The sequence below is a fragment of the Malania oleifera genome, chromosome 9 (assembly GCF_029873635.1).
Source record: "Malania oleifera isolate guangnan ecotype guangnan chromosome 9, ASM2987363v1, whole genome shotgun sequence".
Taxonomy (NCBI): domain Eukaryota; kingdom Viridiplantae; phylum Streptophyta; class Magnoliopsida; order Santalales; family Ximeniaceae; genus Malania; species Malania oleifera.
The window spans coordinates 92443413-92456815 of NC_080425.1; the positions used below are offsets into that span (position 1 = coordinate 92443413).

The following is a 13403-nucleotide window of genomic DNA, read 5'->3' on the forward strand; positions in this document are numbered from 1 at the left end:
GGGTCCAAATTTTTGAAGTATATATTATATACATTTTCTTCAAAGATTGAAAATATCACTTTGAGAAAAACACCCATACTCTAGTGAGCATAATTTCATATCATCAGAGAATGTATGTATTTGAGTTTTTAATGTGTACATTCATGCTTGTATTAGAAGCGTTTTAATATGTACAAAAAATGATTTTTATTTTATCGGTTGGGTTCAGCCTAGAATTGAACTAGGAAGTCTTAGCCCCGTAAGTGATACCAGTTCAGTTTAGCCCGAAAATTGAACTGGGGTTTCTCTATCCTTTAAGGGAGACTAGTTGGCTTCAGCCTGGTAATTGAGTTAGGGTTTACCTTGCCCCGTAAGGAAATGTTATAACAGCTTCTGGTCCGCCCATTTAAGTGAGCTGAGATAGTGTAATCCTTAGGGGGTATGCCCAAGGTGGGGACGTAGGCTGATTTGGCCGAATCTCGATAACAGATCTTGTGTCGCTCTCTCTTTATCTCATTTACTTTATGCACTTTAATTTTCATATGTGTATGTTTGTTTATTTACTATTATAATTATTTGCATGCACATAGTCGAGTTAAATGAGATATGTCGCACGTGTATGTTTGAACATATAACTTCATCATTTTTCATGCACGCTCTTATACTAAATGAGATATGAGCTGTAGTGAATTGATGAAAATTTTTAAATTAGTCGAAATATTTTTAAAACCCAATTCTTCTTGCTTTTATCTTTGTTTTCAAAGGCTTTCCTGCATTTTACAACTATCCCAAAATACCCTTAAACTATTTAATTTTTTGTTATTTTTCTCTAGAATTTTCAAAAGTTTTGAAAATAGAGAAGTGCACACAATGTGTGTGTCATATAAATGGGGATGCCTATTTATGTATAAATATACTAATTTTATTTTATTATTCATAAATTTTAAATGTATTATCTTCATTTTATTTATTATTGTTTTATTAAAAGTATTATGTTTTATCAACAATATAATTATTATATACAAATAAGATAAATTAAGAACAAAATTTTATATTTTCTTATATTTGAGGAGACGGTTACGATTCAAATAATGATCGCGGGCGGATCCGGGTTATCCCCCTCTGCTCCAAATCCGCCCGTTTACATCCTAGTCGAGAACTGGTTTCAACCTTCACACTGCAGCCATGGCGTCGTTCTCAGGTCAGCTACGGTTGTCTTTTTCTTTCTAATGTTTGTTTCGTTTTGTTTCAATTCGATCGTCCATTTTATACGATTCTCAGTTCAATCAATAATCTGTGTGCAAGGGGTTGCAATAATTTGCCGAAATTAGTACCACGAATTCCGTGCTCTGATGCTTTTACTTTATCGCACTTAAATCAATGATTTGTAGGCAAAAGGTTGCGATACTTTTTCCGAAATTAGCACTACGAATTCCATGTTCTTATGCTTTTGCTTCTGCACAATTGATCTCCTTCCTACTGTGACTCCCCACGAAGTAATGAGAAATTTCCAACACTCTGAAATCTCATGGAATAGTGATTTGTGAAATCACACAGATTTAATTATAATTCTAATGTTTGCTTTTTTCCCTCCTCCAATACGCCAATAATAAGGTTGGTAATATGAGATTTTAATCAAAACCCATAATACTGTTGGGAGAGATATTAACAAACAATCATAGCGGAATAATTCTTCTCCCTATATGCAAGCAAATATAGTGTATCTCTACTTTTATACGTGCTGAAAATAATAAGAAAAATAATAAATCACAAGAATATAAGCAATTTTTTATGTGGAAAACTTCCCCAGTATGAGGAAGAAAAACCACAGAATCTAGTCCAGACTCCAGTTGAAATCTCCACTATCAACCAAATAATGGGTACACAAAATCTTCTCTAATCGCAATTAGAGGCTACAAATATATCTCATCAAGATGTTATCAATCTTGGCAAATACAAAGAGAATTGAAGAGAATATACTAAAATCGCAATTATTGTTCATGGGTACAAATCCCAACTCCCAACCTCAAAATTCAATCTCCACCGTTCAGATTGTAGCTCCTTGAGTCGTAAACCTTTCCTCCAAGTTTCAGCTCATTTGGACCACGGATGAAGCGAGATTGGAGTCTTGATGAAATCTGGGCAGTATGAGAAAACCACGTTTTTCTTTCTTTCTTTTGAAAGTGGTGACTCCTCCCCTCTCCTCTCTCTTTTTATAACTTCCTTTAGGTTATCACACTAAAGGGCTGAGCTTTGGGCTTTTAATAAAATCCACTTGGGTTTTCCTCCATATGGAAGGAAATAACCCAAAAAATCTCCCATTTTTCGACTATGTGGAGGGAATTGCCATCCCAGCGATTGAACAACAAACTTTAAGTTTCTCCCTTGGTAGTGTCTTTGTCAACATATCAGAACCATTATCATCAGTGTGAACCTTCTCAAGTTCCAGTAACTAATCGTTCAACGCATCTCTGATCCAATGGTATCGTACATCAATGTGTTTCGATCGTGCATGAAAATTGGAATTCTTAGTAAGATGAATAGCACTTTGGCTATCACAAAACAACACATACCTCTGCTGCTTGAAACCAAGTTCTCTCAAGAACTTCGTTGCCCATAGCAACTCTTTAGTCGCTTCCGCTGCCGCGATGAACTCCGTCTCTGTCGTAGAAAGAGCGATACACTTCTGAAGTCTCGATTGCCAAGCTACAGTCCCACCTGCAAAAGTGATCAAATAACCCAAAATAGACTTACGAGTATTCACATCTCCTGCCATATCTGCATCTGTGTAGCCAACTAACAATGGTTGTCCATTTCCTAAACCAAGTCTCAAACTAGAAGTGCCTTGAAGATATCTTATGATCCACTTCATTGCATTCCAATGCTCTCTTCCCGAATTTGACAAGAATCGACTAACTACACCAACTGCATAGGCTATATTTGGTCTTGTGCAAATCATTGCATACATCAAACTTCCTATTGTTGAGGCGTAAGGAACTCTTTCCATGTCTTCCTTTTCCTTATCTGTAGAAGGACATTCATTTGTACTCAGTCTGAAGTGGGTAGCAAGAGGAGAGCTAACCACTTTAGTGTTGTCCATATTGAACCTTTGAAGCACCTTCTCAATGTACTCCTCCTGTGACAAATATAACTTCTTGGCACTCCCGTCACGAATGATTTTTATGTCAAGAATTTTCTTTGCTGGTCCCAAATCCTTTATAGCAAATGACTTACTTAATTGCTTCTTCAACTGGTCAATCCTTGATGCATTCTTGCCAATAATCAGCATGTCATCCACATAAAGCAGTAAAAGTATTAAATCATCATCAGAGAATTTTTGAACAAATACATAGTGATCTGAAGTTGTCTTCTTGTAGTCTTGCTCCCCCATAATAGACTCAAACTTCTTGTACCACTGTCTTGGTGCTTGTTTCAAACCATATAGGTTTTTCTTCAGCTTGCACACATAATCCTCTTTCCCTTTCACTCTGAAACCCTTTGGCTATTTCATATAAATCTTTGCCTCCAAATCACCATGAAGGAAGGCAATTTTCACATCCATCTGCTCAACTTCCAAGTCAAGACTAGCTGCTAAGCCGAGTACTATACGGATCGATGACATCTTTACAGTTGGAGAGAAGATCTCATCAAAGTCAATACCTTTTCTCTGATCGAACCCTTTTACAACTAATCTAGCTTTGTACCATGGCCGTGAAGAGAACTTATTTGGCTTCTTTTTGCAAATCCACTTGTTTTCCAAAACTCTTTTTCCTTTAGGTAGCTTCACTAACTCAAAGGTGTAGTTATCATGTAATGACTGCATCTCATCTTGCATTGCCTCAACCCACTCTGTCTTGTTTTCATTTTCCATGGCTTCTACAAAACACTCGGGCTCTCCCCCGTCAGTCAATAACACATACTGTTCTACTGAATACTGAGTGGAAGGATGTTGGTCTCTGGCAGACCTCCTGGATGGAATCTCTGGTGGAATCTCAGGCATTGTCAACTGCTCATCAGTCTCAACATCTCCCTGAACCTGTAAGGGAACATCCACATCACCTCTACCCTGGTGGTCATCCTGAACATCATTCTCAATCTGAGATGGAAAATTCTTCAAAGGAACTGGATCCACATCAGTCAAACTGTCACCCTGCTGAGACATAGATTTCTGTGCCTTCTTAATATCCTGAATCGTTTGATCTTCTATAAACACGACATCTCTGTTTCTCACAATTTTCTTCTCAACTGGATCATAAGGCTTGTATCCAAACTCATCTTGACCGTAGCCAAGGAATATACACTATCACGTTTTCTCATTAAGTTTGGACCTTTCATCTTTTGGAATATGTACAAATGCTTTACACCCAAAAACACGTAGGTGATTATAGGAAACATCCTTACCTATCCAAACTCAGTCTGACACATCAAACTGTAGAGGAACACACACAAGGTGTAAGATTCAACACATGAACCACAATGCTCAATACCTCCCCCCAAAAGGATTTTGGCAATTGGGCTTGTGAAAGCAAACATCTCACTCTCTCAACTAGTGTTTTGTTCATCCTTTCTGCCATGCCATTCAATTGAGGAGTTTTCGAAGGTCTTTTGATGTCGAATACCCTGCTGTCTGCAATACTCATCAAATGGATCAGAATACTCTCCATCGTTATTAGTCAGGATGCACCTCAGTTTCTTCCCAGTCTGTCTCTCAACTTGGGCTTGAAATTTCTTGACCTCAACCAACACTTGGTCTTTTGAGTTCAAGGTATGTACCCACAACTTCCTTGAATGATCATCTATGAAGGTCACAAAGTATCTGGAGCCACCAAGTGTTCTCGTCTTCATAGAGCCACACACATTTGAATGTACCAAATCTAGTATCTTTGACTTTCTCGAATGAGGGGAATTCTTGAAAGAAACTTTGCTCTGCTTCCTTGACAAACAATGAGTACACCTTTCCAGAAGTGTACTTTTCAGTCCACATAGTAGACTTTTCTTCCCCAGTAGAACTAATCCTTTCTCACTCATGTGAGTTAGTCTCTTGTGCCACAACTTTGTTATACCATTATCCTCCATCGCATTAACAATGTTGTTGGAGATCTTTGCTTGCAGAACGTACAGTGCAGAGTGCTTCATGCCTCTAGCCACAACCATAGCACACCCGGTGAGCTTCCACTGGCCATCACTGAAAGTGCTGCAATGCCCTTCGTCATCAAGTTCACTTGCAGAAACCAAATTCAAACGAATGTCAGGAATATGCTTCACATCTCTGAGAACTAAACTCATGCCATTATCTGTCTTCAGATACACATCCCCAATTCCAATGACTTTAACCAAGCCATCATTGCCCATCTTTACAGTTCCAAAGTCACCGGATCTATAGGATGTTAAGAGATCCTTCTGAGATGTAGGATGAATGGAGGCACCACTGTCAATCACCCAACTGGTCTCTTGGTATGCAACATTTAGCATCTCATCATCATAAGCAATGAGGAAGTCTGCAAGAGTGGTGGTAGCAACTCTATCATCACCATCTTTGTCATCTCCATTCTTCGTTCCCTTCCCTTTCTCATTCTTGTTTTCTTTCTTCAATTGCCTACAATATTTCTTGATGTGTTCCTTTTTCCCGCAGTGATGACACTCAACATTTGCAAACTTGTTGGACTTGCTTCTGCTGTTATCTCTGTTCATCGGACCTCTGCTCTTACTTCTCCCCCTCCTTTCTGTAACCAAGATCTCTAACTGTGAAGAGGATCCCTGTGTTTTTCTTCTCATCTCTTCATTTAGCAAACAATTCTTGGCCATATCTATTGTGATTACACCTTCTAGAGCGGAGTTAGACAATGAAGTTCTGAGCGTCTCCCATGAGTCCGGTAATGAACTAAGCAACCATAACCCTTGTATCTTATCATCAAACTTAATTTCCACTCCAGTCAACTGATTAATAATTCCTTGGAATGTATTTAGGTGATCAGATAAAGGAGTCCCATCTTGGTACCTCAAAGCCATCATTTGTTTAATTAGAGACAACTTATTATTTCTAGTCTTTCTAACATATAGTTGTTCAAGCTTACTCCATTGAGAACGTGCATTTGTCTCTCCACTAATATGGTTCAAAACATTATCATCTACCCACTGCCTTATATACCCACACATCTGTCGATGTAACAAAGTCCATTCCACATTAGGCTTTTTTTTTCTAATTTTTCAGCATTAAACACCGGTAGGTAATAATCTTTCGCATAAAGAAGATCCTCCATTTTTCCTTTCCATATGTGATAATTTGAACCATTGAGATTAATCATTCTACTAGTATTTGCTTCTATAACTCAAACTGCCAACTTGGCAATCTGTCAACTTGGCTCTGATACCATTTTGTTGGGAGAGATATCAATAAACAACCATAGCGGAATAATTTTTCTCCCTATATGCAAGCAAATATAGTGTAGCTCTACTTTTATACGTGCTGAAAATAATAAGAAAAATAATAAATCACACCAAGCCACAATAACACAACCAATTTTTTACGTGGAAAATTTCCCTAGTGTGAGCAAGAAAAACCACTGGACCTAGTCTAGACTCCAGTTGAAATCTCCACTATCAACCAAATAATAGGTACACAAAGTTTTCTCTAATTGCAATTAGAGGTTACAAATATATCTCATCAAGATGTCATCAATCTTGGCAAATACAAAGAGAATTGGAGAGAATATACCAAAATCGCAGTTACTGTTCACGGGCACAAATCCCAACTCCCGAGCTCAAAATCTGATCTCCACCGTTCAGATTGCAGCACCTTGAGTCATGAACCTCTCCTCCAAATTTCAGCTTGATCGGACGATGGACAAAGTGGGATCGGAGTGTTGATGTAATCTGGACAGTATAAGAATAAAACCACGTTTTTCTCTCTTTCTTTTGAAAGTGGCGACTGCTCCCCTCTCCCCTCTCTTTTTATAACTTCCTTTAGGTTATCACACTAAAGGACTGGGCTTTTGGCTTGTTATAAAACCCACTTGGGCTTTCCTCCACATGGAAGGAAATAACCCAACAAATACAACTGTAATAATTAAGAACCCTAAATTTGTTTAATATTTCACTGTTCATACACTTCTTCAGTTCTCTGCCTGCCTCCCTTTGGGTTTTTGTGCTCTCCTCTGCTTGTAGGTTCTGGGAAGGGTAAAGCCCTCCAGTGTTACTTTACCTCAATTCCTTTCCATGTGAAATCCACCATTTGACATTTGGCCGTTACTCTCACAAATCAAAAAATCAATATATTCCTCTTTTGCTCCCTGTTTCTGCTCTCTCTCTCTCCCTCTCTGCCTGTGCATGCCATTTTCTTTTCTTGAAACCCCAACAAAGCAGCCATGCCCTTTGTTGGAGAAGCCCTTGCATCTGCTTCACTTGAGCTGCCACTTGAGAAGTTGGCATCCACAGAGCTGCACAAGTTTGCATGCCAAGAGCAGATTCACACTGCCCTTAAGTGGGTGAATGAATTGCAAAAAATTCATGCTGTGCTCAATGATGCAGAGGAAAAGCAGACAATGAACCAGCTTGTGAAAATCTGGCTTGGGAAGCTCAAAGACTCTTGTGATGTGGAGGACATCTTGGATGAGTTTGCCACTGAGGCTATGCAGTGCAAGCTGTTGGCACAAAATAAAGCCAGCACAAATAAGGTGTGGGCTTTCATTCCCCGGTGCTGCACTGCTTTAAACCCAATGACCATTAGGTTCAAGGTGGGGTCCAAAATAAAGGAGATCAATGGTAGATTGCAAGATATTGTGACCCAAAAAGATCATTTGGAGTTGTTCGGATCTGGTGGAGAAGAATCCAATTACAGAGGCAAAACAGGAAGGGAAAGACTACCCACAACTTCTTTGGTGGATGAATCTTGTGTCCATGGGGGAAGGTGATAAGAAGGCAATTCTCGATTTGGTGCTGAGAGTGGAGGCATCTTATCACAGAGTTCATGTTATTCCCATTGTCTGTATGAGAGGTGTTGGCAAGCAACTCTTGCTCAGCTCTTCTAGAATGATGGAAATGTAAAGGATTGTTTTGAGTTTGAAGCATGGGTTTGTGTTTCTGAAGAATTTGATGGTATCAAAGTAACTGCTTCAATTTTACAAGCAGTCTGTTCAGAAACAAGACAAGATGTCAAGGATCTAAATTTGCTTCAAGTGAAGCTGGAAGAGAAATTGTCAGGCAAGGAATTTCTTATCATTTTGGATGATGTCTGGAATGAGAGTTATGATGAATGGGAGCTCTTATGCGTCCTTTTGGAGCTGGATAACGGAGAAGTAAACTTATTGTCACAATTTGTAATAATGGCGTTGCATCAATTGTGAGGGCCATCTCATCGTTCCCTCTTGAGAAATTGTTGGATGAAGATAGTTTAACTATACTCACCCCACATGCACTTAGCATTAAATTTTGAGGCACATCCCAACTTGAGAGAAATTGTTGAGCAATTACCTAATAGGTACAAAGGTTTACTGTTGGCAGCAAAGACCATTGGTTGCCTTTTGTGTAATAAATCAGATCCTGATGAACAGGTAGCAGTATTGAAGAATAAGATCTGGGACTTACCTGGAGAGAGAAGCGGCATTCTTCCGGCTTTGAGATTGAGCTACTATCATCTTCCTTCCTATTTGAAGCAGTGCTTTGCTTACTGCTCAGTATTCCCAAAAGATTATGAGTTTGATAAGGATGAGCTAGTTTTGCTATGGATAGCTGAGAGCTTTTTGCCCCAACTGAGAGACAGTGCAAAAGCTAGGAAGGCCACGAATGGAAGACCTGGGTAAATGATAACTTTAATGTTCTTTTATCAGGGTCATTGTTTCAACAGTCAGCAATAAATCACAATTTGTGATGCATAGCCTCATTAATGATCTTGCTAAATCGGTCATTGGAGAACTATGCTTCCATTTGGATGATAATCTGGAGAAAAATGGGCAGTGTGCCATTCCTGAGAAGACTTGGCATTCATCTTTCATCTTTCATCTTTCATGCCTCACAGACACGAGGTCTATAAAAAAATTTGATGCATTTTAGAAGGGAAATGTTTACAAACATTTTTATCTTTACCTATTGAAACTCCGATTCCATCTTTGCCACCACATTGCAAATTGCTGCAATATAAAAACTATTTAACCACCAAGATGTTGCATGATTTGTTACCAAAATTGACATACGTAAGGGTATTCTCTTTGAGTAATTATCAAATAAGTGAGCTCCCAGATTTGATTGGTGAATTAAAACATCTCCAGTATCTTAATTTATCCTATGCCTCAATCAAATTGCTGCCTGAATCAGTGACTTCTCTGTGCAATCTGCAGACGTTGATATTGCATGGGTGCAGGCAGCTCAGTAAGTTGCTCATTGGGATTGGAAACTTATTAGGTCTACGCTATCTTGATATTACTGATACGACATAATTGCAGGAAATGCCTTTGGGAGTAGGAAGTTTGAGAAACTTGCAAAAGTTATCCAACTTTGTTGTGCACCAAGGTAGCGGAAGGTTGAATATAAGGAAGTTGAGTGACTTTCTGTTTCTGCATGGTGAACTTGCCATTTCAGGGTTACACGATGTTGTTGATATTGAGGATGCATGGGCTGCAAATTTGAAAGATAAGGAGGACATTGATGGGCTGAAGATGGAATGGACCAACAAGTTTTATGATTCACGAAAAGAAAGAAATGAAATGCGGGTCATTGAATCAATATGATCTCATTATGGTGGCAGAAATTTCCCTAGTTGGATGGGGGATCTGTCATTCTCCAGTATGGTTAAGGTCAGTCTTAGTAATTGTAGAAAATGTACATCGCTGCCATCGCTTGCCTGCACATAGAAGGTGTGCATGAAGTTAGAAGTGTGGGTGTTGAGTTATACGGGCATGATTATCCTTCTATTAAACCATTTCAGTCCTTAGAGATGCTGACTTTTGAGAATAGGAGGGGTGGTGTTTGCCTATAAAAACTGGGGCTGAGCTAGAAGATTCAGCTGATGGAAGATTTCCTTCCTTAAGTGAGCTTAGAATAAGTGAATGTCCCAAATTAACCAGGGTTTCATGCCTGAGGCTGCCCCATCTCTGTGATTTATGGGTAGGAGGCTGTAAGGGGTTGGTGCTTAGAGGTTTACTGGGACTTACCTTTCTATTCACCCCGACTCTTGGAGGCATTTCAAACCTAACATGTATATGGAAGAGAGGCAGTGTTGGATCAGTAGAAAATCTTGCTTCTCTCTGAAGTTTGGATATACAAGATTGTGAGCATCTTGTGTCATTGGCTGCGTAATTAAATTTTGAACCGGGAAAAGGGTGGTGCACTTCCTTAAAAGAGTGGACCATCGAGAGATGTCTGAAAGTCACGTGCTTTCCCAAAATGGGTTTACCTTCTAAACTACGTCGTATTTTCATCAGGGATTGTGAGTCTTTGGAATCCTTACCTGCTGATGGGATGATGACACAGAAAACTGGTACAAGTGGCAACAACAGCGACGATATGTGTCACCTTGAACATCTAGTGATCACAGGATGCTCATCTCTGATGTCCTTCCTGACGGGGGCTTTGCCTACCTTCCTGAAGTGGTTAGAAATTGGTGACTGAAGGCAACTAGAATTGATTTTGGAGAATAGGATGCTGCTTCTTTGCAACAATATCTCCCCTGAAACTCCTCACATCTCAATGTGTCTTAAGTCTTAAAACGTTACCTGGCAGCCTTATGCATCTCACTACACTGCAAATATTTGAATGTGAGAGGCTGGAGTCCTTTCCAACAACAGGCTTGCTCACCCACAATCTCGAATTGCTTCAAATTCTCCACTGTGTGAATCTCAAGTACCTTCCATCCCAGATGAACAACCTCACGCATCTTCAATGTCTAACAATGTGTGAATGTCCAGGTCTAATGTCCTTCCCCCAAGGGGAGTGGCCTTCCAACCTGGTCTGGCTTGAAATCAGTGCCTTGAACAGTCTGGAGGTGCCCATGTCAGAATGGGGACTGCACAAACTCAACCGTCACCAGGCATTCCTTATTTGGGGTGGACGCCCAAGCTTCGATGATCGTCTCCTACTTGCAACTTTGACTGAACTTTACATCTTAGGTCACTTGAATTTAGAATCGCAGTCTGCAGCATTCTGTAACCTGACATCTCTACAAGAATTGCACATCTGCTGATCTCCTAAGCTTGGTTTCCTGCTGAGGGAAGGGCTGCCTCCCACACTTGGAAAACTACTCATCTCTGGCTGCCCTCATCTAAAACAATTGTGTTTAAAGGATAAACGAGAACATTGGCCCAAGATTGCCCATATCCCCTGCATACAAATTGATTGAAGAATAAGACTGTAGGTAATACTTATGAGTGACACATTCCAAGCCACTTATCCTCAAACAAGCAGTAGTTCGATTTTAAACATTAGTTTCGTACACATGGTTAATTTTTAGGTATATTAATTGCTGGCATGTGACCTTATCATCTCTGACTTCGCTTATATTAGTTGCTGGCACATTCATTTATCTTGGATGATGGTTGAAGGAATGAATTAAGATCCTTGTGGCACCAGTGCATCTGCAACATCACCCTGCTTCTTCTCTTTAAATACATTAATGCCCAATTTCCTGCTGCAGCCTGCACTGTTTTTGGAGTGAAATTTGAGTTTTGGATTTGAAATTGTGTATTTGCACATAACACAATGTAAAATTTTATTAAAGTTTATTAAATTTCGCACACTTCCAAATTCAATACTTTACTTTCATGCTCACAAATACGGACTACCTCGTTTGCAAATGACTGAGATACTTGAATTCTGCTGTTAGTAACGGTAACTTGAACAGGTCAGCGGTGTTTAGAATGGTATTCTTTGACATTTTAGGGAAATTTTATAATACATGCTATACTATTCACTAGTGTGATCTATTTATTTTTAAATGCAGCTTCTTCTTCTTCTTCTTCTTTCGCTTTCTCTCTTTCATCTTCTTCCTCCTTTTTTTTAACAAGTCTGCACACACAAGCTTAACATAAGACTGAGGCAGCTGTACGCTGATATATCTGCTAATGGCATCATACTTGCTACTATTGTTATTTGAGATGCTATTGCAATGAAAATGGACAATATGAGGAGAACAGTTGGGATCTTCCTGCCATTTGGGAGGGTTATTTACTCATTTTATCACTCTTAAAAAAATCAGATGCTTATTTTGTTATTCCAAGTTAATCATTTTCCTCTTCTACCCATAACCCCCCCTCCCCCCAAAAAAAAAAAACTCAAAAGTGCTCTTCAAAAATATGTGATTTTTATTTTATTTCAAGTTTAATCATTTTCCCCCTCCCTTTCCCCAAATTGAATAAATTCTTTGAAGTCTTGGCTTCAACCTATTTACTATTGAGTGTGAATTTTAAAAATCCTTTGATTCAATAATCATTGAAGAAATATTTATTGCCTTTTGGATTCCAGGTCTTGTGAACAATTTCTATGTTTACATATTTTATGTGCTTCCAACAAATATTAGTGTTGAGATTTTGATTAAAATGAATGACGTAACTTGAAGATATGTCTCTCCCTCTATTTATAATACAAATCAAATAATTCTAATGACAATAATACCCTTAGTAACTTTTACTAATTAACATACTAACACAATAATAATAATAATACTAAAAGACAAAAAGAACCTCTAACACTCCCCCTCAAGCTGAAGCATAAATGTCATGACTCATATTTTAGCTTGTTACAAATAACTTTAGCACAAGTACCTCCCAAAACTTTGGTAAACAAATCAGCAAGTTGCATATCAGACTTCACATAAGCGGTTATAATGAGCTTTTGCACAAGTTTCTCTTGAACAAAGTGGCAATCAACTTCAATGTGTTTCGTCCACTCATGAAAGATTGGGTTGGAGGCAATATGAAGTGCAACTTGATTATCACACATCAACTTCATAGGTTGAGAATATGAAAAACCCAATTCTTCCAACATGTTCTTCAACTATACATGTTCACAAGTATTGTGAGCCATAGACCTATATTTTGATTCAACACTTGACTTGGTCACCATACTTTGTTTCTTACTCTTCCAAGAAACCAAATTACCACCAACTAAGATACAATACCCGATTGTGGATCTCCGGTCGGAAGGCGATCCAACCTAATCTGCATCTGTATATCCATGTAAGTGTGACCCTAATCCTGATATAAAAAACCCCTCCTAGGTGCACCTTTTCTAGTTGCCCCTTGCCCCACAACAAAATTCTCAGTTCCCAACTTCCCAAATAACACAATTAAAACTCAATATTCAAACCATCCAAATATGCAATTCTTAAGACAACCAATTAACAATTCAAACTTAAACAAGTTTTAATAACAACCAACCAACAAACAAAACTAAAAGCCTAAAATTATCAAGCTAGGTCGTCAATTTCGGGACAATCT

At 38.8% G+C, this 13403-nt stretch overlaps 2 protein-coding genes across 4 annotated transcripts in view; both read left to right on the forward strand.

The window, feature by feature from the left end:
- The first annotated feature begins 1033 nt into the window (after positions 1-1033).
- LOC131163845 (U-box domain-containing protein 24-like) overlaps positions 1034-13403 on the forward strand; it is a 39138-nt gene continuing 26768 nt past the window's right edge. For 2 of the 3 annotated variants that reach the window (XM_058120641.1, XM_058120639.1), the window contains exon 1: positions 1048-1180. The gene's annotated coding sequence lies outside the window, so the exon portion shown is untranslated. Of the gene's footprint in view, positions 1181-13403 lie in introns of all 3 variants that reach the window. The other variant, XM_058120640.1, reaches the window with a different exon arrangement.
- On the forward strand, positions 7344-9701 carry LOC131163574 (putative disease resistance RPP13-like protein 1). The gene is made up of 7 exons (XM_058120166.1): positions 7344-7818; positions 7886-7972; positions 8065-8273; positions 8529-8773; positions 8853-8999; positions 9289-9328; positions 9417-9701. Exons 1-7 carry the CDS (start codon positions 7344-7346, stop codon positions 9699-9701), a joined length of 1488 nt encoding a protein of 495 aa, XP_057976149.1.

What these genes read in the sequence shown, in the direction of transcription:
- LOC131163574 (XM_058120166.1), top strand. Translation starts at nt 7,344, where the DNA reads ATGCCCTTTGTTGGAGAAGCCCTTGCATCTGCTTCACTTGAGCTGCCA. An exon ending in TGGAGCTGGATAACGGAGAA is followed by an intron (nt 8,274 to 8,528) that starts GTAAACTTATTG and finishes CCTGATGAACAG; the next exon opens with GTAGCAGTATTGAAGAATAA. An exon ending in CAGACGTTGATATTGCATGG is followed by an intron (nt 9,329 to 9,416) that starts GTGCAGGCAGCT and finishes ACATAATTGCAG; the next exon opens with GAAATGCCTTTGGGAGTAGG.